Source organism: Pseudopodoces humilis, chromosome 5 (assembly GCF_049639895.1).
Source record: "Pseudopodoces humilis isolate 2021_Gansu_Grassland_sample_001 chromosome 5, ASM4963989v1, whole genome shotgun sequence".
In the NCBI taxonomy this organism is placed as follows: domain Eukaryota; kingdom Metazoa; phylum Chordata; class Aves; order Passeriformes; family Paridae; genus Pseudopodoces; species Pseudopodoces humilis.
This window is the reverse complement of record NC_142204.1, coordinates 25,321,302-25,344,852: the sequence shown is the minus strand read 5'-3', so window position 1 is coordinate 25,344,852 and position 23,551 is coordinate 25,321,302. Positions and strand designations below refer to the sequence as shown.

The 23,551-nt window shown below is 40.8% G+C and overlaps 1 protein-coding gene across 5 annotated transcripts in view; it reads left to right on the top strand.

The window, feature by feature from the left end:
* The window catches only part of TCF20 (transcription factor 20), a 129,525-nt gene extending 110,863 nt beyond the window's left edge, over nucleotides 1–18,662 (top strand). For 4 of the 5 annotated variants that reach the window (XM_088055433.1, XM_005527681.3, XM_088055432.1 and 1 more), the window contains 4 exons: nucleotides 4,763–4,856; nucleotides 11,505–11,554; nucleotides 14,515–14,642; nucleotides 18,449–18,662. In XM_088055433.1, coding sequence (XP_087911559.1) covers nucleotides 4,763–4,856; nucleotides 11,505–11,554; nucleotides 14,515–14,598 — 228 coding nt within the window. In that variant the 3' untranslated portion in view covers nucleotides 14,599–14,642; nucleotides 18,449–18,662. The remainder of the gene's footprint in view (nucleotides 1–4,762; nucleotides 4,857–11,504; nucleotides 11,555–14,514; nucleotides 14,643–18,448) is intronic. The other variant, XM_014256664.2, reaches the window with a different exon arrangement.
* Nucleotides 18,663–23,551: the final 4,889 nt, after the last annotated feature.

The following is a 23,551-nucleotide window of genomic DNA, read 5'->3' as shown; positions in this document are numbered from 1 at the left end:
CTGAGTATAGGGTATGTAACCGTTCATCAAAAAAAGATGCTTTGTGTTACAGACAGCAGATCCTGTTGTGAATGTCCTTGTGTAAACTGGTTTGGTAATTGTTCAGCAAGGAAGATAGCGGAGGAGTCATCTGAAAACACCTTACATTAGTGTTAGAAGCAGTTAATTTCCGCCTCTAAGCAACTGTTCCTGCTCCTGCCGGGTATATTTTGGAAGGGCTAGTCGGCAGCTTCCATCCTCCCACCAGTGAAGCAATGTCCACTGTAGGATTCCTGTACGACGGAGTACTTTGTCTAGGGACAAAAATATTATCTGTCAGTGCAGAGCCAAAGTGAGCAGGTGAGTGCTTTACTTGAGCAGCTTGGGGCACTGGTTTTCACAAGGCTAAGAGCTTTGTCTTGTTCGGAGGAGCAAGATAGGTAGCTCAGGACATCTTTGTTACAGCACTTAGGTGGAGTTCGGTACAAATCTCAGGAAAGCAAAAAAAGATACTCAAAAACATACTCTTGTTTATTGCATACAGCAGTGTGGTCTCAGAAGAGTGAAAGAATACAGATTTCAAGGGAGAAAAAAAGCCAAGCGTAAAGCAAAAGGAATATAGCTGGTAGGTGCTGTAGCATTTTAAATGAATCAGAGCCATTCTGCTGCTGATGTGGTAGCTGTCCCCCAACTGCTCACACTTCCAGGCCGGCTGTTACTTCATTTTGGTAGACAGAATGATGAGCTGTAGCAAGGAAGAAATGGGCAGCTAATAGTGTAGAGAGGTAGAGACAATGTATCTGGCTTTAATACTATTGATAATTTAGTTCATGGGATGGAGTGTCTCTTCTAAATGGCACTTTTCAGTCTTTCCAGCCTATTCTAAGTGAGATATATGTGCCTTGTGGCCAGAGATGAATTGTGGAGATAGGTCCTATGAATCAATCTTTGCTGTGTGGTCTCTTTTTTCCTTCTTTTTCTTTTTCTTTTTTTTTTTTTTCTTTTTTTTTTTTTTTTAATTTAAGCCGAGATTTGATTAGATGCTTGGCAATGATTACTATCCATTGGCACCTCCCATTGGGAGCACACTCCAAGTACCAGCCTTCAGCTCTTTCAAGCAGGGGAGGTTAAGCAGGCTGCTTACTGAGCAAAAGGAATTTCTCCTCCCAGGAGAGCTGGAGTGCTGTTTCCCTGGCTAAGAATGCTATAATTCCTTTACAAGTGACAAGCAGGCTGCTACCATCTGCTGGCGAATGGCAGCAGGATGGTGGAGTTTGGGTGAAAATTTTCTCGCGGACTAAGAGAACAATTAGTTTTCATTATGCTGCATTCACACATTTCCTTGTAAGAAGTTATGTGATTTTATTTTGGTGTTAGAGTGTTTCCTAGTTGTAGTGTATATATTTTCTGTTTTGAAGCATAAATATGTGAGATGAGGGTTCTAACCAAAGCCACAGAAAGTACCAGCAGGAACAGGGCATCTTTTTACCTTTTAAGGCACAGCAGCAATGTCTTGCAAAAGAAGACTGAGACCATCCAGAAATTTTTTAAGCACTTTTTTTTTTGTCTTCATGGGAACACCTGGATGTATTTGGAAACACATGTGGCACTATGTGATGATAGTCTCTTTCAAAGATGAGGTGATAGACTTGTAAGTTGTTTTAGAACCACGCAGCTTTGTAGGGTGTCTTGCTTTGTTCAGTCACTCAGGTTTGTCAAGAAGGAAGAACTTGAAAAAAAAGAGTAGTTATTGTGTATGTGGTTCCCTCAGCTTCCCCTGAAAGAAGCAGATGGTTGGGGGTCCCGGGAGGTAGAAGGAATGGGGCCATTAGGCTGTCAGTGGCTTGTGAAAAGCAGAAGCATCTGCCAGAATGGAGACTTGTTCAGCAGCAGGGGAGCCAGCAGCAGCAGATGATCTCTGCCTTGAGCCATCAGTGGCAGAGTCATCCGCTGGGGAATTGCTGTTGTGGGCGTAGCACAGGTAACCTTGGTAAAATCTCATTGGTCTGCCAGACTGAAAAAGAGGGGCTGTGAAGGCTTGATGCACGTGTGCTGGCATCTTAACTGCCCACTTTTACTGTCTAGTAACTTCTAAAATCTATTTTAAAGCATTAACAAACTATTTTAAAGCATTCCTTACCTATTCTCAGCTGAAAATTTGTCAAAATGTCGTGTTTCAGGATGCGATTTTCAGAATAGCAGCATGAGCCATACTAGATGCAGCAAAGAATAAGTTAAAAAATGTGGCTTTTGGAAAAAGTAAAAAAATTTTGCTAGGGATCTTGTTTTCTCTTGTATCACACAGCATACTCTTCTAAGACATGCCTTTTTAGTGTTAAGAAATATTTTATACAGCTGCAGTTCAATCTCTGCTGCAATAGTTCTTATGCTCTTATTGACTGCTCTGCACGGGAAACAGTGTTCCAGGGGAGAATGACCTTCTGTTGCAGCAGTGTGATGGTACGTAAAAGATGAGATAAAGTGGGGAGGGCAGAATGCCTCTGAGGAACAAGACTAGAAATTCATATCTGCATTCAAAAAGAATAGTCAATTTGGGTTCTGTCCTGTTAAAATAATTAATCCCAGTCAGCCACATCTAAAAGCGAGAATAAAGTACTCAGGTACAGAGCTCTGTTTCAGAACTCCTCAAGCTGCACTTTGTGAGTACTTGGCATAGGTGAATCTGGGACTATTGCCAGTACATAATATCCTTCTAGAGCTGACTTCAGAGCCAGGAAAAGACATTTTCTGTGGATGAAGTTTGGTTTTACTCCCATGAGAGAGTGAGTTACATTGCAGTTTGGCTAGTGGTCGGTATATTTTGGTGCTCATTTCAATATTGGTTTAGCCTTTTTTTTTTAATCTTTGGAAACCTGCATTCATGTTCTGACAGGCAATAATAAACTGCTTGTGTGTCTCTTTCTGGGCCTCAGGGACACTTCCCTTGCATCATAAATACCACAGTAGTTTGTTGTGCTTAGAAGATAGACACTATTTAGTAGGAAGCACTGAAGATCAGGCTCAGGATTCTTTGGCATACCTGTAAAGAGAAGGTGTTACTCAAAACTGCAGTTGTAGATGTCACGAGAACTGACGTCTCACAAGCTTTTCTGCTAGTTGCATCTGCTTTGATTTGAAGAGGCCCCCCTAGTTTATGGCTGGAGCTAGTTTTGCTTTCATCTTCCTTCAGGCATTTAAATACAAACTATAGTCATCTCTGCATAGCACAGAATAGCAGGAAGAGCAATAACTGTCAGATATTCTCAGAGGGTTTGGAAATACTGTAATCAAGCCCCTGTTTACTATGCAGAGTGAGGAACTTTGCTGTGGCTGTTAGTTTTGGCCACGTCTGTTGTGCAGATCTCTGCTGCAGTATGTGTGCTGATCAGGGATGGAAGATGTGTGGTCTGGGGGAGGTGGCCGTGTTGGCACACGAGCGTCCCCGTATGGTGGGAAAGCCGTGCTCGTGTCCAGTGCCAGGTGCACCGCTGGCTTGAGCACAGCTGTTCTTGTGTGGTACAGGTGGAGCTTGCTGGGAATGGCAGTAGAGCAGTGTAGTTTGACACCGGCTTTCCCAGTAGCAGCCGTGATTTTAGATCATGTCATCATCCCTATGTGCAGGCAGGGACCAAAGGCAACTTCTCACAACCCAAATTCAAGGTGAATTGTACCAATTATACAAGGCCTTATTATGGTGTTGGTTCTATTTAGCTGAATAAACAAAATTCCTGTCTTTTTAAAGTATGACTTAAAAATTATGGTAGTTCCTATCTTCATTTTCTGCCAGTAGTTAATTCACGTTTTCATTTTTAAACAGTTGCAATGTCCTAGCATTTGGTGAATTCTACCAGGTATGGCTATATCTTTTTTTTTAAGGGAAAAATGTCAACCAGTCAGAAATCAGCTGTCATCAGAATCAGATTAATTAGCAAAAATCACTTAGTGTATACATTCAAGAAATAAAATGGCTGTCTGAATGAGATGTGCTTTAGAACTCTTCTTTAGGTCATTTCTTAAGTCATTTAGGATGAAGTAAAGTTGAGAGATTTCCTTTCTGCTTTCACAATTGTCTGGTATTATGATCAAATGCATCATTGACTAGTTGAGCTAATAGGGTTTAACTAATGAAAATTGAACGTGGTCATCAGATGAGTCTGAGCTACTTTGGCAATAGTTGTATGAGCATCCTTGCTGTATTGCAAGTGCTTTTTTTTGGACATGTGCCATTTCTGTGATGGTGAGGTGTTTTGCCATGATGGCATCTTCTCCTGCTCCAGATAAACCCTTTTTGATCACCTGTGATAAAATATTCAACTTGTGCATGATCTTTTTCAATTGCTAGTGATAAGAATGGTGTAACCAAATTACTTTTATAGTGGTGTCTTCTAAATCATTATTTGTCATGCTGATTCTCCTTTTAAAGCTGCTGTAGACTCAAAGACACTCTTTTTCCTCCTATTTTTAGTGATGTCATTGCCAGGTAATGAAACATGGGCCAGTAAAACAGATTTAAGAAGGATTTCAAATTATTTCTGAATGGCTGAACATTTCTATCTCTTGCTTGATTAGCACAGCTGTAAATTTTGTAGTTTAAAAGAGCTTATGTTTTTACCTGTTTGAAAGGCAAACAAAAAAAATCTGTGTGGTGTAGAAAGATGGAGTTTAACGTGATTTGTCAAATTTTTTTTTTTGCTGGAATGGGGTTGATAAACTTACCAGGAAAATACAGGTATTCAGAAAAATGACTGCAATCTTCATTACTGTTTTTTGGTTTCCCTTTCAGAAATGTTCCCATTGCCAGGAACCGGGAGCCACCTTAGGCTGCTACAACAAAGGCTGCTCCTTCCGATACCATTACCCATGTGCCATCGATGCAGGTAGGAACAAATGACATCTTAACTGTATTCCATAATTACTCACATCATACGACACTAAATAATTCTGAGGTACTTTACAAATTACTCCCTCTCAGTTTTTCTCCTACTGCAAAGATAAAGTAATAAAAATGGTGAGAAATGGCATGAGATAAACAGTATACAATAACATGTTGGGACAAGATGGAGCTTGTAATGAAAAGGAATCTGCCTGAAAGAGCAGAAAAAGCCTGGTTTGGGGGAGTGCAGCTACAGTGACTGAATTTGGCTGCAGTGTGAGAACTGATCACGCCTTGCCAAAAATAGAAACCCTTTGTTAAAAGGATGTGTAGCAAGGGATTTATTCTTTCAGGGCTACACTCCTATGGGTGATCCTAGTAATGACTTCAAGTGTTTGTGTCTGTAGAATCGTCATTACCATTTGCAACACAACCTTCCTTCTCCCTCCTTAGAAGCAGTTCAGCCAGTCTCTTGAGTAGGTCAAATTTTCACTGTTAGATAAGCTAATTGTTTGATGATACTATTTCCATCTGTGAGCCTGGACTTGTGAGTCTGGTGGATTCTGTGCAATAATGACAGTTTTTCATGGAGATAAGCTTTGTTCTTGGGTAAAAAAAAAATCCAACCTCAGAGTAAATAATACCCCACTTTTCCAGTCCCCTGTAACTCACTTCTCCTGTCATACAAAACTTTGTCTGATAAAAAGCAGGAAAGGATTCAAGATTATAACTCTAGACTGGAAAACAATTGCAAGCTTCCTGTTTGTATTCCGATTCCACAGCAACCCATTTGTTCACCACCCATTTTATGCTGTTTTCCAAATGTTAGAGTATTTGAAGTAGGAATGCTCATTTCTGAACGACTGCATTGCACTTCTCACTGTGAAATCCCACCCTATTGGAGATACGCATTTTATTCCAATAGGAATGTTATTATTAAATTAATATTGCAGTGGAATATTCTAGTACCACAGTACTACTACTACTACTAGTAGAGAGAATATTTGACTTCACGTGAAAGAAAGATTATTCAGGTTGCAAAAATCACATACTCAAAAAATACCAGAAATAAGGGTGTCCATGTAAGTGTAATTTTGGTCTTTCATGACTCTGTCTTATAGTAATCACCTAATTAAACGCTGATATCTCTTTTCATAAGGCCTTACCTCAGTCTGTAGGATGGAAGGGTACTCATTCATGAGCATATGTTGTCCTTGCTGGATCTGTGTCATACTTACTGCAGATGATTCCTTCTCAGTTCTGAAAGTAGAACTGGGAAATTTCCTGTGATGTTCATCTCTGTCATGCCTGAGAGTTTCATGAACATTAATAAACTTGGTTTTATACAGTGTGTTTGAGACACACGATCTCTAATCAGATTCATATTCATATTGTGTTTAGTATGTATTTGTTTCTGGTTTGTGACCTGCCCTTTTCAATACTATGAAAAAATAAAAATATAGTGAATGTTCCCAAAAATTTGAGGGCTTAATTTAAATTCATGTTTTACTAGACACAGTATGTAGCATTTTCTGGGTTCCAAATTCAGATATCAAAATTCATATACTGTCCTTTTTCTTCAGATATATTAACTCTACTCCACTTCAGCAAATGTATGATCCTCCAAAATGAGAAATTATGAACTGAACAATTATGATTGAATGACAAGAGTAGTTTGTGTCATGCATAGAAGATAGAGTCATATACAAAAACCAGTATATAATCATAGTATTTAGTCCATTTTAGATGTAACATGTCTGCTATATAATATCTAGACCTGGGTTAGATTAAATTTGGCTTTTTTTCACTTTTGTCTTGACTTTGCAACCTGTGAGATTTTTTTAGAGTAGCTTTTTGTGCTCAAGTTCCAAGGCTACACTTACTTCATTTTCTTTTAATTTTGTTATGAGACATCATGTTGTCATGTGGCCATCTGTCGGAGTGCACAATTCCAAGCTAATTTCCCTCCTTTGAGTAATACGGCAGTAATAAATTGCAAGAGCTGCATGGAGATGGGATACTTGGACTGTGAGTTTCACAAACATATTTTAAAAATAGCGGAGGAGTTGGTAAAACTAGTGAGTCTCTGGTTTCACTCCCAGAAGAGTATGGTTTAGTGAGAACAAAAGACTTCATTGGTGCTTTTTTAAATACATTTTCCTATCTGTATGTCTGATATGTTCTCCTCTCTGGCTTCTCATACCACCCACAGGCCTTTTATCTAGTTGGTCTCAGGCTCCTCTTTACAAATTTCTTACTCCAGTCTCTTTGTAAGACCCAATTCCTCCTAATTATTTCTGACTTTTCCTTTGTCCAGTTTTCCAGCTCTCACTGTGGCTTCCTCCTCTCTGCTCTTACTTCACTTTCTTCTCCTTGTTTTCTCCTTTTTTTTTTCCTCTCTGGGCTTTATCACTGCCATTTGGTTCTCCTAACTCAGCTGCATGTCACACCTCACACTGCTAGTCCTGGTTGGTTCTTGTCTATTGTCCTTTATATTCTCTGTTCCACCTTTCTATGCCTTGTTCCAATCAGTTCTTTGTCTTAGCCTCCTGCTGGCACTTGTCCTTAATTCCCTGCTCCTGACTTCTAGTAGCTCTGATCTCCCTCCTGCTGGCCTCCATTCTTTCTGTATCTTGATTGCCTTTCTCAGTACTGTTTTCACTTTTGCCTACTGGACCAGTGCTTCCCATTTTGCAGTTTTGAAATGGTCACTTTGTTCTTTTGGGTCTCTTGAGTCTTAGAAATGTCCCCTGACAGCTTCACTGCTTTTGGGTCTGGTGCCTGAATCTGAGGGCAGAGATTTATTTACAGGAAAGCCCTGATCACCCCCAGACAGAAGTCGATTTGGTGGAATTTTTAAAAGGACCTAGCTATTAAAATCTAACAAGCTTCTTCTGAAGTGCACATGAAAATCCCCATGTCACCTTTCAAGGAGTTCTATTTGCTGGTTTTGTGGTAGCTGGCAAGGGTATGCCTTAGCTAAAATCCAGGTCCTACTGAAAATCAGGATATTGTAGAGCTTTTCAGAGAAAATAATCCTGGGATGTTTAACATGGGCAGAATAACTTTTTTCCAAGAAAGAGTTTTAAGGAAATCATTGGGCTGCTTCAGCTGAAGTTTTCAACCAAAACAAATAAAAGAGCCCCATCTTGAAGTAGATTCTCAGCATTCAAAATTTCAGCCTGATGGTGTGACAGTAAAAGACCTTGTTTGCAGTTGGTTTTATCTGTGGGTGTAATCAAGCTGTCTTAATCTACAGACACTCTTCCAATAAATCTGTGTAAAAGAAATAAGCAAGCTATGTGGCATAAGACCCGATTTTCATTTATGCCGAAGCAAAAAATGTAGGCTTCCTTGAGAAACAAATCAACATTATTTTCTCTTTGCTCAGCCTGCTGTCTGCCTGTAAACCCTTTTTATTGGTTTTGCAGTTCTACCATCTTTCTGTAGTGAAACTGTAGAGGTGTTTCTCAGTTTCCTTGAGCTCAGTGGTAGTGCCATTTTGAAGTCAACCACCCTGCTTTGAAGGATGGTGCCACCTTGCTGTATTTAGGATCTGTCACAGATCTGTTCTGAATCCTCAGAAGTGTGTGTTAACATTTACAAGGGCTCTCAGGCTTTTGGAATATGTATGACTGGTTTTGTATCTAAAAGAAATAAAGCCAAACAGAAAACACTTGCTAGAGTGTTTTTTAGGGTATGTTGAGTCATACGCACTTGGTTTGTCTGAATTCCTGGAACTGGCTGTGCCTTAGTTGAGATGAAGTAGCCATGTTGCATTCTGAAGCAGTTGCAGTGTGAGCTGAAGCGTTTCTGCCTTTGCCTCCGTGTTGGTCCCTGTCAGTTCCTGCACCTTGTGAAAGGCAGTACATTTTTGGGAAAGGGCTGGAGGCTGCAATATGTCAAACGGCTTCAATTCCTTGCAGCACTGAAGGCAGTCCTGGGGTGGGACCTGGGCTCTGGCTTCTGTGCCAATGGTCTGTGTCCAATCCCACCCCTGTGAGGAGCCAGGCTTTGCCCCGCTGTTGCTAATTGAGTGCTGTGCAAGGCACGTGGCTTCGTAAGTTGCCAGTTTGTACATATGGATGCTTTTATATAGCCTAATTCAGGCTGTCTTTTAATCTCCTTTCATAGAAAATAGTCTTTGGCAAAATAGGGTGTAAGAGAGCTGAACATTTCTTATCCATTTACATAAAAATCAAGATCAGTAATGCCACTTAAGTCATTTTTGTATGGAAATGACTGTGGTTAACATTGTCTGTGTTTGGCTTTCGTCTGTCCAAATTTATGAAGAGCCTCTGATGTCTCAAGATAACTTAGTCCTAGGGATGTCTCCATGGAAACAGGATCTTTGTTTTCTGAAATTTTATATCCTCTCCCTCTGCTTGTTCCTCCCCACCTGGAGTCAGATTCTGATGGTTGCAGCACACTTGTCCCTACAACATATATTGCAGGCAGTTCCACTTACAGATTTTTGACTGTAAATTAGGAAAATATTAACAGCAAAATAAAATGAAATTTCGGAGAACAGAAATCCTGTGTCTTCACAAGTATCATTAAAGATGAGTAACAGGCAGAACACAGAGGGTGAGACAAAAGTATGAAGCTTACAGAAGAATAATTGCTTCTATTAAAAGTGTTTTAGGTTTTTCCTGACTACTTTATGGAGAAAAATCTGTGGAAACAAGGACAAGTATCAGTTCTTTTCCCTTTCTGCCACAATGAGCTGATCATAGCTCCGTGTCTGCTGACTTCATGACAAATTCTAATCTGTTATATAAAATACTTGGAACTGCTAACCAAAATCCAGGCCAGCTTTGTAATGATGAACAATTTCTGCCTTATTGGTATTCAGCTGATTTTCTACACTGTGCTGATGACATTTTTCATAGTAGTCCTTTAACAGAAATGAAAAAAATTGCTATTAATTAGATCTGCTATTAGTATTTGCAACAAAAATGCTGACCTTAGTAAGAAATTGAGCCCCATACACAGATCAGGCATTAGGTACAAGGTTTCTGGCACTTCTTCCTGATCCTTGTACAGTCTTCCTTTCTGATGTACTAGCTAAAGAACTGCATTCATTACCAATGTTGGGTTTCCAACAAAGAAGAGAACTCCATTCTGTTCTAACATACTGTGTATGTTTTTGATGATTGCTCTGTATATTTTTGATGATTGCTGTATTATGCAGTGATAATTCATGCTGTAGTCTAAATGTATGATTCCTGCCCTTATAATGAGAAGACATTTTGTTTATTTCCTGTGATTTGCTAATGCTGCATTTGAAATTATCTGTGACAGGATTAAGGCTTTTACTCCCCTTTCCTAAAATCTCTCAAGTAACTTAGCCTCTTGCATGCTGTTTCCCTTTGATTGAGGCCAGAGGCATTCATGTTGAAACATTAAGCATTCCGTAGCAGAGGGATGCTCTGCCAAAGCTTGGGTATCTAGAAAGCTTTTCCCTCAAGCTTTAGTTCCAGTCTCCTGCTGTCTGCTAAACTCTTCCAGCAGATTGAAACAGCAGGTAGCACTGGTTATGCTACATACTTAAGAGCGTTTTAAATTAGCACATTTTAGTTACCATTGCACTTGTCTACTTGTGAGCTCTTGGGGTGTGTTGGAGCAGGCAGGAGGTCCTAAGCACCTTGCTGAATTCTCCAGGGCAGCGTTGGTCAGTTGTGCTGGGTTGGGGATGGGTGCTTGCTCCTCCTCAGGAGGTGACAGCCTTGGGTCGGCCTCCAATGCAAGAGGCAATTGGAACAGAGCGGTATCGGGCGCTTGGGCAGGTTGAGAGGTGACCCTGCAGTTCAGGGTGCCTAGGGGAGGCAGCTGAGTGCTCTGAGGGGACCACTGCTTTTTCCCGTGGCTGAAGTTCCAGGAGCTGCCAACTTGCATCACTTAGAGGCATAGTCTGGGAGGGGGGATGCGAGGAGAAGCAAGCCATACTCTGGCAGTGCTGCCAAATAAGTGCTCTTCAAATGGCAGTATTGCTTACTTTGTTCCTAAATAAGCAGTTCCACACAGGTGCCTCACTTTACATAATAGGTTTAAATAATTAACTACACCATTTTTTAGATCATAGAAGCTTCACATATATGATTCATGGAAGCAGATCTAAGAGCAGCATGGGGGACCAGACTACCAGAAATAGTGTCACAGTGTAAACTTATCACCAGGATTTGGGATTGCAGATAAACGGTATGCACCCATACCTAGAGATACACACCCCTTCTCCCCCTGATACTGGCAGGGCCTTGGGGTAAGGGTGGAATGTAACATTTGTACTATGAAATGCAGAGATTGTCTGTTCAGATTGGATGAATGTGTCCGTCTTCCTTGTGGTAAAGTGAAGAAGGCTCGAATAGCTGAAGGGGGTTGGGAGACTTGCTGTTGTCATTCTTGCTGCTTACAGATCGTTGGGAAAACCGGGGCTGCGTGGTAATCCAAGCAGCATTGTCACTTGGGCTGTTCAGTTATTTTGTTTGCTAAAACTTTGGGGGCGGAAGGAATGAAACTGCTGACAAAGTATTCCTATAAGAGATCTTTGAATAAAAAATGTATCCTATGAGGCAAGATTAACACATGTGATGTATTATTTAAATTGGTTTTCATTAAAAAAATAATCCATTGCTGTCTTCTCCTCCTTTAGATTGTTTACTAAACGAAGAGAATTTCTCAGTGAGGTGCCCCAAGCACAAGGTAAGAATCCTCTCCTGGATTAGACCTGGGTTTTTTGCTGCCCTCTTCTGGTTTCTAAATTTGGATTAGTAATTTTATTACCTGAATAATGTCTGTAGTCAGAGATGCTTTTAGTTCAATTATTCTGTGATATATGCTTGTGGTGTACTCTGGGAGCAAACATCAATTTAAGAAGAATACCAAGATTAAGAAGATAAAATTTTTGTTCCATCTGCTCAGTGTTTCTTTAGATCCTTGATGACTCTTCAGAAAGCTCAGCTTCATTTCCTGAATTCTGTGATAGAATCAATATGTTGCTCGCTATTCCTGTTTGGATGCTGCATTGAACTGTTGGGTTTTCTCCTTGGATTTACTGAGGATGCAAAGAAGATGAAAAATGACTTTATGAAAAAGTTCTCCTGGTTTTTGGAAACATCTTATTCTAGTTTACCAGTAGTAACTGAACTGAGTGCAACCACTCAGCCTTCAGTGGATGTGTGGGGTTGTTCTGTAAATCTTTGGTTCATCAGAAGACTCCCACGCTGCTTCTGCCCAGAGTCTGGGCATCCTTAATAATTGTCCCCGGAACCTACAAACACAGTGGTGCAAAGAGCTGTCTGTATGGAAAGAGGAGACAAGGTAGACAATACATACTCTCTTATAGCCCTAAGTAATGGGATACAGTGCTGGGAACACCACCCCCAGCCCTTAAGGGAGGCTACATCCCTGGGAGGTTGTGGATACCAGTCTTCCAGTTTTAAATGTTCAGAAAATATCCAGAAAAACAACTGTTCTCATTGCCAGTTGAATACAACAGGAATTGTGCAAGAGTTTGGATGGCTTGTGCTGAAAAGGAATTGATAATAGGAAAGAATTGTTTTGCTTTCTAGCAGGGATTAGTCTCCATCTAGTTCTTGTCTGCAGATCCCTGCCTAGAATTAGACTGACATCTGGTGGTCTTTTGTTTTCACAGATTATTCTTAATCTGTCTTTTGTAAACATACAGGAATTAACCTCATGTTCCTTTCTGGATGTTCTACCACAAAATGATGTATTTATACACACGTATTTAAAATGTGCTGGAAGATTCAGTGCACATTTAGGCTCTTATCCAGAATTGGCCTACTTTTCATTATATAAAAGAAAATAAATTATTCTGCACAACTGTGGAATAATGTTGACAATGTACAGCAAGCTTAAATTAATGCCTTAATGCTACAAGAATCTGCAGATCTTGCCAAACAAAAATGGGAAGGATGAGCTCCCCATACTGCGTAACGTAACTGCCGAAGTGCCAACCTCTGCTCAACTTTGGGTACTTGACTAAAGATAATTGGAGTGTGTCTTGGTTTTGGATGAGATAGTTATTTTCTTCTTGGTATTTAGTTACCAGCTGGGGTAAAACCATGACAGAGGGTTGTGTATTTGAAGGCTGTTTTATTTTACTGCCTGTTGCCTGAAGTATTCCAGAAAAATAGTGTTACATAGATGGCTCGGGTCACTGCTGCTGTATGCAAGCACTTGGCAGTGATGGTGCTCAAACCATGAAAGGAAAAGAACTGGTTTAGATTCAGGTATAGAAACCAGCTCTCCCCCAAAAAAATCTGAGAGGGCACATGGATTTCTAAAGCAATCTTGCGGGATGGGAGAGGGACAACTACCAGTTAAGTTCATAATGGTACTTCATGAAGCAATAAAATTTTGAATTCTATTCAGAGCTATCTTACTGCAGATCACTTTCTTCATTGTATCAAAAACAGAAGTTCAACACCAGCAGCCCTTCTTTGACACTGAAGTTTGTTGACTTTTGCTTAGTAAAGACACAAATAATTTGTTTGAAGCCAAGTAGAGTTTTCTTTGCTTTCTTTCTCTGCCCTCACATGTTTCACTAATCTTTACTGGTTTGTTCCCAGCCCTTCTGCAGGGCAGAATATAAACTCACTCTGCTCCTTCATTGTAGTGGCTGGAAAGGGGAATTCCAGACAGTGACAATGCAGGAACAGGAAGGCTGAAAACCATTGCTCTAGAATGATTGGAGAACAAATTGCATCAGTTTTTTGCACGATATGAGTATGAGCAATTGAGAGGAAGAAAGACTTTCAATTAGTCTGTTGAAAGCGATGCTTTTAGGTAACACCAGCTTAGTACTATTAGCAAATTAGTAACTGTCTCATAGCTCACTCTGCCATTCTGTAGTTAATGGGTGGAAGACCTAACTTTATAAATCTCCAGCATTAAGTCCTCTGGTACAGGGCCTCTTACCCTTTGGCAGTCTGTGCCTCACACCAGTAAATACACTTCATCACAGTAAGAGGCTCCTGGAGAGCAAAGGTGTTTCTTGCCTCATTAACTGTGCTTGACACTTAAGGCATAAGCAAGCTAAGTCCAAAGGGACTGGTCCTGCCTTTCTGTGTGCTCCCCAGTGAGCTTTTCCGTTGCCTTCTGTCAGGATTGATGCCTCAACCATCCATGTCCTGAATATGCTACTTATGCAAAATATCAGCTTTTATCACAAGGAAAATGCTGTCTGAAAACTATCATCTTTTGAAGCGTTCCTCTCACAGATTCTCTGTCTGCATCAAAGCAAGTGAGGTTTGATGAGACCTGATGAGGATGCTGAGCCATGGAGAGGCCATAAAGGGGATGGGGTATCTCACCTTTTGGTGGCTCAGCCATCTTAGATTGTCGTAAACCATCTGTTTGGGCAATTTTAAAGTGATGCTTCTGAGCTTGTTCTACCTTTTTGTGTTAAATTCTGTGTTTCTTAAAATTAACCAATCTTTCCTATCTCAGACTCTATTTTTGTGGAATTACCTGCCTTTGTCTCGGGAAAAACTCTGTCTGAAAAGTCTATTTCTGGCTCCAATACTGACTTCTCTTTCTCTTTCTCTCACTTTCTGTATGTTCCCTTTCCCTACCCCTGTCTTCCGTTTATCCCTCATTTTCGTTTTCCTCCTCTGTTTGGCTTGCTGGTTTGTCAGCCCCTCCTTCCTTGCTCTCTTCCCTCCTTGCAGAACAAGATGGTGAAAGGCAGCCTCAGCACAGAGCAGTCGGAGCGGGGGTGAGGGGGGAAGTGTACTCCTGGGAATGGATATAAAAGCAAGCACAGGTGAGTGGGAGAGAGCTTCCAGTTCCACCTGCTGCCTTACATCCAGCGCCTTCCCCATTTCTGTGAGAAATCAAGGTGCTTTTGTGTATATTCAGAACATTTGTAATATTTTTTTTCTCTGCTACCATCCTGTTCAGTTTTTGTATTTCTGCAGCACTTTCTTCTGTTAAACAGTGAAAGGCAAAGCTTGTTAGCTGTTATAACTGCCTGATTACTCTCCCAGCTAAACCACTGGCAGAAATGTCCTTTTGTATCACATCTGTAAGGATCTGAAGGGTGTTTTCTGTGGGTCTCAGAGTAGTTAATAGTAAGCTTCTGTATAAATAAAGTCATTGAAGTATCTTAAATTCTGTATGTAAGGAATAAATAATATTGATGAGTTCAGGATTGTTGTAATCTAGGATTCCTATTTTCTGGAAATGTAGAAAGATCCAAGAATAAGTAAATTAGTGTTAGCAGGAGCCCACTGTGTTTCTTTTAGCCCAGATTTTGTCTCTGTTTTGCAAGCAGACATGGGACATAGAAGGTAGAACTGTATCCAGAAGTAGTCACAATTCCATAACTTTGTAATGTGCCCTGAGTTCCTCACTGCACTTCCTTCCTGCCTCATCCTTTGTCTAGGCCCACTGTTCATACAGCCAGGTGTGAGCTTGATGGGGAATTCAATCTGTCTGAAACAGCTTTTTGCCATGTTAGCATCAGAGCTGGGTCATTTTCCTAATCTGGTTCACTGTGTGGCTGGGAAAATACACTTGCACAAGGAGGAAGTAGCACTGAGGTGGGAGGAAATGGGATGAGGTTGGGATTTTTTATTCAATTGCAGGTGAATTGCAGTTGAAAGGCAGCAGGATGGATTAAAAGTAAATAAGTGCTTGGTTTCAAATTAATACTTGTTGGCACCCTTTCCATGAAACTGCAGTCCAGGAAGGTCTCTTGCCTTCCTTTCACTACTCAGTTGCATTTCTTACTCAAGCTATTTGCTTCTCTGTCTCTTTCTTGCAGTCATGCAGGGGAAGTTGCTCTTTCATGTCAGTTCTTGGAACTGCTGATGGTAATCCCCTTCCCTCATTGCCATTCCCTTGCTTCCCAGGCACCTCCCTAAATTAAAATCTTTCCTGTTTTTCAAGTTAAGTAATTGTGAAGTACTTCCAATGGTGCTTTGTGTGAAGGATGAGAGATTAATTGGAAGATTGTGGGGTTCTGGTGAAGTAGCAGAAGACAGGTAGTGTTCCATATAAACACTTTTTGTAAACTGACTGCTGACTTGGTCTAGCTCAGCTGTGCTCTGTGACTTTTCATTTTTAATAGCGTTGGAGTGTTGTTTTAACAGTTACCATGTAAACAGTATTTAACAGTATTCAGTGTTTGAGTAGCTTTCTCCTTCCATGGTAAAGGTCACTGGGATTCCTTTAAGCTTTTCTCTTTTCCTTTAAGTTATTACATTAAGTTATTACATTACAAGCAATGTAATTCGTAAAATTAAAGCAGGACGAGAGTCCCACAGCCAAGGTGCCTCTTCTGGCTGTTTAGCACTAGGGAAGTCTGGTGATTTTTGGGCCATTTCTGTAATGTACTGGTGAACATTACTGTGTCCCAGAGACCTTTACACAGCTTTCTTCCCTGCATTATTTTCCAGTGCTAGCTCTTTTTTTATATATCATAGGAATATCTTGACTTAAGACCTTGCAGGCTGTGGAATCTCTGCACTGTATTCACTGTATGCCCTAGATACCTCTCTAAGGCATCATTTCTTTCCAAATCCATTTTTGCCTCAAGTAGTTCTTACCAGAAGGCCCTATTTAACCACCCCCTTTCAATGTTCAGAATGTCTTAAAAATTAGGTTCTGCAATTCTAACCTGATCTTGCATTCCAAAATAAAAGCCATGCAAATCTAAAAGATCCAATTATAACAAAAAAAAAAATATTGTATTACTGTGGTAATTAAAGAACTTTAGGGGAATACTGTAGCAGTCCAGGTGGTACTGGAACTGCCCTTCTGCTGGCCTTAGTGTAAGATACAGTGGATACTCAATTGTGAGATTATTGGGCTGTTTTAGTCCTGGTTCACTCCCAGGCCTAGCAAGTTAAGAAAAATCCTGCATATTGGATAATATCCAGGCAAGTCAGTGTATTCTGTCTTTGTTGCTTCTCTCTCCCTGAGCCAGTTGCCTCTAGAACATTTGGATCAAGTCCAGATCTGGAGAGCGACTGTGAGAGTGAGTCTGGTGCTCTGGATCTTGTCCAGGAACGAGGCAGGACTCTCTCTCTCTCTCTCTGTGTTGAGCCTGTTTCTTCTCTGAGCCGGTGCCTAATGCTCTGGACCAATTCCAGGCATGGGCAAGCTGCAGTTGTACAGGAGCCAGAGACAGCAACACGGCCTTGACACTCCTTCAGCGAGGGCTCACAGTTGCGCAGTAATGAAACCACAAAGGGCAGCTGCCTGAACTTTCTAGGAACCTCCCCTTTCCTCTTCAGCTGGTGCTCTGCAACATTGCCCGTTTGGTTTTTGTATGTACTTGCCTTGACTCTTTACTCGCTCTCTGCCTGGCACCCCTGGATGGGGGATATTTGCAGCCAAGAGTTAGGCTTGCTGGGATGTAATCTAATTGGTGTGCTGATGATCAGAGCAGCATTGACTTCTGCATCACACTTAGTCAGGGTTCCTGGAGTTTAATTGCCAGCTATGAACGAACATGGGTGTTACTTGCTCCCAGGCACACCTCTAATTCCATTAACTGCTTTCCATGTGCATCACTTATGGTGCAAGTTTTTTTCCTTTTCCCAAGCTCATTATGTGGTAGGAAGGGAATTATCTAAGTTATATCCAAGTAAATAAGTAACCTTACTAGATAAATAAATAAATTGCTGGGCTCACTTGTGTTATGGGGTAAGGGAAGAAAGGATTACATTATTTCAAGCTTTGCTTTCTCTTTGCGTAGATTAAGAATGAGAACCATAACTTAGAGAAATTAAATTTTAACTTTGTAGTTTCTCTTTTGAACTGAGCCTCCAGCAACTTAGCAAACTCCTGAAGTTCATTTTGTCACCTTAGAGAACTTCTGGACAGGGAGAACATGTGCCAAGCACCTGGGCATTTCCACATTTGTCTTGGAAAGATATCACAAGTTTAGTCCTTCCATGAACTGTCTCCATAATATGAAAATCAGATTAAAAAAGCAGCAGAAAGAAATATCACCTGCCCTTCAATTAGTTAAACCACACACGGCTTCACCTTTAACTAGTGAAATCTGGCCATGTTCCAGGTTTGTCTTCTGGGCTTCTGTAATTTTGATACTAGTTTCACTATCTGCTACATATTCACTGGAAACCACCATTGGATTGTAGCAGCATGACCTATTGGGAAACATTTGGGTGTGGTCCCTCATAGCATCCCAGGAGCTGTCACTGCCTTGGGACATGCTTGGCCCCTCTGTTTCCCATTGTCACGGTTGATGTGAGGAGTGAACATGCGGTGAGTGAGCTCCTGCCTGGCTGCTGAAGGTAGAGGTTCTGTGAGAGTGCCGGGCCATTGTGGCACAGATCATCCTGCCATCCCAGACCTCCTTCAGAACTGGGCTTCTTTAATTTTTTTTGCTGGTTGTTAAACTAAGACTTTTTATCACATGGATTAGCTTTTATAAACTACTTGCCATTGTGTATATCTGTTCTCGGTCCACAAAACTGAAAAGCTCTTGGTGTTGCTGCTGTGGTAGGCTGCAGAGTGGGTTTTTCCAAAGCCTGAGGGGCCTGTTTGCAAATGGAGGGAAAGGAGCCATTCCAATATTATTTTGACTTTGTTTTTCAGGTTAGGCTGTTGAGATAAAAAGCGGTGGACATTCGTGACTGAATGAAATCTCTCCCACTGTGCAGCCATGCCCCCTCTCGACGTGCCTGCCAATGCCAGCACTTCCTTCATAAATTCTTACATCACACTCAAGACTGATGACATCACAGAACCTGACCAAGGAGTCTGAACCAGCTGTTTCCATGGACACAATCTCCATAGTGACAGTGGGGAGGGGAGGGGGAAAAAGGAAACAGGTGGGGGGAATTAAAGAGGGAGGGATAAATATATATATATATAAAGATCTATTTTTTAGTCTTGAAAGACTTTGTTTTAAATGAAAGGTGCGCTATATCCCTTTTGATGCTTTTGATTAAAATTTTTAAAACCCCATATAAATTAAAAAAGAAACCTATAGCTAAAGTAAATATTAAATCAGAAGTTAAAGCAAGCTATGTGGAGCTTGACACTTTGTGGGAAAGAATAGAAAAACTGGGAGTAGTCCAAACAGGACTTGTCTCTGTTCCTCTTGCTTTCTTTCTCACAACATCTGATGAAATTCAATTTTGAAAGGCAAATAAAATACTGATAAATTGTTTGTAGGGTGTGAGAGGAAGGCTTGGATGGTTGCAGGTAATTTGGTGTCAGTAGGTGTGTCTGAGGGGTAGGGAGGTTTCCATTTTTGAGAAACACTATTAACAATGTAAGCTTGAACAACATCTGCAGACTCTTGGGTCCTGAGACTCATGAAGAGGTGGCTGCTGCTTACTATGTCCCGTACACCTCATTGGTGTGGGAACACCTGTACCACACAGGGGAAGGGAGTGTCTGTCCTGTGTGGCCACAATGTGACCCCCAGATTCCAAGAAGCTGCCTTCAGTTTGGGAGGCAGGTGAGAGGAAGACATGGTTTACCTGCCAGATTGGGGAATGAAAGGAAGTCTGAATGTTGGTGGAGTCAATGTATCTTTAAATTGATTGGGGTAAATCCACTTGACCCTTAATAAATTTTATGTTTTTGCTTTTCCTAAGGAAGGAAGAGGCAATGTCAGTGTAAAAGCCTACACTGTATGGTTATTCGGGGTCAGTTTTTTCTTTTTTTCTTTTTTTTTTTTTTTTGTAAATTATGTAATTTTAAAACATTTGGGTTTTAGGAACAAAAACAACAACAAAAAAAAATTTTTTTCTTGTTAAGGCCTTAAGAAAGGGGTTAGTGCATCTTTCAGGGGTCACTCTGCCATGGGAATAAAAATAGCTGTTTCACAAACAGTTTTATATAAAAAAAGCTTAAAAAACCAAAAAAACTAATAAACTTCATTTTAACCTTGTCTCCTTTTGTTTTGTGCGAACTTGATTTGTTTAAAAGGACAGAGACAGTACTATCTGCTGCTTTTTGGTTTCTTTGCCTTCATCGGTTCTGCCTTCAGTGATGACCTTCTGAACTGCCCCAGCAAGAGGAAGACCACAAAGGCTTTGAAAAACTAAAGCTTAGGATTTGTTTGATGTTCAGAGTTAACAAGCCAATGACTGGATGAATTTTCTGTTTGTGTGAGTTGGTGGTGTTTCACCAGGTCACTGACTTCTTTCACTCATAGGATGGTAGCCTATCCTAGCGATATCAAACAGCGTGGTGTTTTCTGGGAAGTCAACTAGAGATAGGGATCTAACCAGCATGACATGGATAAAAAATTGGGGTTGATATTGTGGGGAGGGAAGAACTATTTTAAAAGTTATGTACTGGATGCTTGCTCAACTACTCACATTTTGGAGTATTCAGCACATAAAAATAAAATCTATGATAGCTCATATTAAGATATCTATTTTAACTCTATTTTTAAAAGATCGATTTAAAGATTTGGGAGATAATTTGGAAGTTATTTATTTCTAGAAGTTGCTACTCTCACTCATAAATATTTGGAAAGAACGGGCAGCCTTCTGCTTACTCCTTTCCCAGTAGCAGCTACTGAAGTTAGTATGTCCTTTACATTAAGAAATAGACCTGTTGTGATAAATGTCACTAATGTGTCATGAATTGGTGCTGAAAATATTTAACTGCTGGTGTAGTCAGAAAAAAGTCATTTTTAGCATAGTTAATGTGATTGAGTAAATGACTTCTTTTCAACTGAATAAAAATAGTTTTTTTTTTCATAGTGTCTGTTCTATTCTACATATTCAAAAAAAAAATCCTGTTATTGCATTGATTTTATGCTGGTGAAGAGTCAACTCTGTAGCACTGTGACAGCAGAACAGTGTGTGCTGGAACTGCTGAATTTGACACTTTCACTTTGGCTCTTCAGGGTGGTATCACAGCAAAGGCAGAAGGTTTTCGGGTAACTGGGAGGAGGGAGCCTTGGAGGTTTTCCATGTGGGAGCTTGTGGCAAGTATGGAGATTCAGTATTTCCTCATGCACTGTGGTTGAAAAGTAGTGGGAGTTATGTAGAGCAAATAAAGAAATGGTACCACAGTCGGCTCCATGGGAAGTATTTCTCAGTGGGAAGTGCTTAAAATCCTTCAACTCGGCTGTGGCTTAACCCCCCCAGTGCTGTGATCAGAGGTGCTCTCCAGTAGAGCAGGATTGTGCTTGGTGGTCCAAGTCTACAGAAACCAGAGCTGTCCTGATTCTAAAACCGAGCCAGGAGGAATTTAAACAATGTGTAATGGCTTCCTGGGAGAACTTGGAAATGATTCAGAAGAGTCATAAAATCCTGTTGGAAATAAAAATTTCTTTTGGCTGAGAAAATACAAAGTGCTGAGTGGATTTTGAAAGCTGTTGTGCAAAACATTTACCTGCTCCATCCTGCAAAAGCAATTAACAGCTTGACATCATGGTTACCCCAAACCGGAAAGAAAGGTTTGGAAGTCATGGCTAATTTAGAATTTGTGGAGCAGAAATGACCTGCAGCAGAGCCTTAAAACCTTGAAAGAGATGTATAGATGAGAATGGGTGGCCTGGCATCCGCTTGGGAATTACCTGTTTGGATGAGGAATGAACTAACGAGAGCTTGGATAAGGCAGCTCATTTTCCAAGTGTTCCTCTCTGCCGACTCCCACCAGGATCTCTTGAAAGAGACTTACACCAGTGTGCTGGAGTTGAATGGGATGGTTGAGCAGCATTTCCAAGATAATCAGAGTGAGTCAGCGCTGCTGCACATGGTCGAAGAAAAATATGTTTTCCCATCAAGAACATGGAATGGATTTAACATGCAAAGGATTCTCGTTGATATGACAAGGATAAAGGGAGTGCTGCGGGAGCTGGTGGAGGCCCTGGGATGTGTGCAGAGCAGATCTCAATACCAGGAGCTGCCCATTGGTAGATTTGTCACATGTATTTACTGCACGTGAGATCCATGCTTGGAAATCTGAGGCACAGACCACTATGGATGGTGCAGCACAGGAGAAAGGCACCTCAGCTGCCACTGCAGAAGGCAGCAGCCAGCCTCGCTAATCTGTACCACAGAGGTATGAGAGGGAATTTTACTTGGGGTTGTGACATTCTTGAACCTTTTGAATTGCTTAGAAGAAGACAAACTTGGATGGTGTTTAATAGTATTGAAATAATATTCAGGGGTGCAGTATCTGCTAAAGAATGGTGCACATCTAGTTCATGGAGTCCAGCTAATGGCTAGCTAAAGAAATACATTTTTGGTGGGACATGCATTCAAAAAAAACAGAAGTTTATTGAGATATGGGCAGTTGAATGACAGGTCTGGTATTTTGACTATTTAATGTGCAGTAATATACATAAAAATGCATATTGGGAAAGCTAATACCTTAAACTGGTACAGTTACAGGGGGAACATTTGGGGGCTGACTTGGATAGAAACTATAAATTATCATGCCTATTAACCAAGTTATTATATCAGGAATTACCTGTGCTGTCCTGGGTGCAGTGGGTGTCCTGGATGTGATGGAAACATTTGGTAGAGGGACATAGCAGAGGTTTGTCTGATCTAGCCCATGACTTAACAGAATGACTGAAAGAAGCAGTCCTCTATCTCAAAATGTAGAAAATTAAGTGTAAATATCATACTTTTGGAAGTGGAACAGGGTATCTGGATGGTTGAGGATGAATAATTCACCATTGCTCTGGATTTTTTTTTAAATATTAAAAGCTACGTGAAAAAGAGCAGAGTGCAGGTAATCCTGGTTGAGTTACTGATCTAGAAAATACAAAGATGTGGTTTTGCTGACTGCTATGAGATGCTGAAAGAGCAGTTGCAATCTTAGCTTTTGGTTAGAAATCCCTGTTGTGAAAAAAGACAAGATTCTTGTCTGGCTGTGAAATATTTCAAACAAACAAGTTTAGGGTTGGGTTTTTGTTTCTTTCAGGTTTTTGGTTTTTTTTAAGATGGAACTCTGGCAGCATATTATGAGTCAGAGAATTTAGTCAATAAAGGTAGAGGACCAAAGGAATTACTAGAAAATAGTGGGAGACCGGTAGCACTCCAGTACTTTCTCCTGGCACTGCTGCAGGCCAAAGAGAGCTTGGCTAATGCACATCACTGAAAAATTGGCTCCATATGGACACCATGCACCATGAGCTCCCCACTTGACCTGTGCTATTCAGCCAGAAATTACTATGCAAAGCTCTGAAGGAGAGAATGAGGTTTTTCCTCAGAGTGCAAAGGTCAGTGAAATAATTGCTGTCATTGTCCCTACATGGGATTGTTTAATTGTTTGCTCTGTCTGTACTTCTGGTGGAATCCAAAAGATTTACTCTGTCATCCAGCTGGAAAGTGAAGAGGGTGCTGCTTACACAATCTTTGTGTAGGATTTAATTTCTTAAGTGGATCCCTCTTCCTATTTAGTGTGTTTAGCCTGAACTGGAAGGAAGCATTGCTTGTTTGCAGGCTTCTTCCACAGGGCAATAGCAAGAGCCGAGATTGCTTCTCTTCCCTCTTCATCCTCCAGAGGTTTCTTGCTATTTATTGCTTAACTCAGTTTTAACGCTGTGGTTTCAAGCTTTTGACCTTACCTGGCCAGCTTTAGAAATGCTGATACTTCTTAGCAGCCCCAGAGAGACTTAACTCCCATCCAAATAATTTGAAAAAGAAAAATGGCTCATAGCAAAGCCCCTGGGAAAGAAATGTTCCATTCTAGCTGGAGTTCAGAATTCAGACCTAC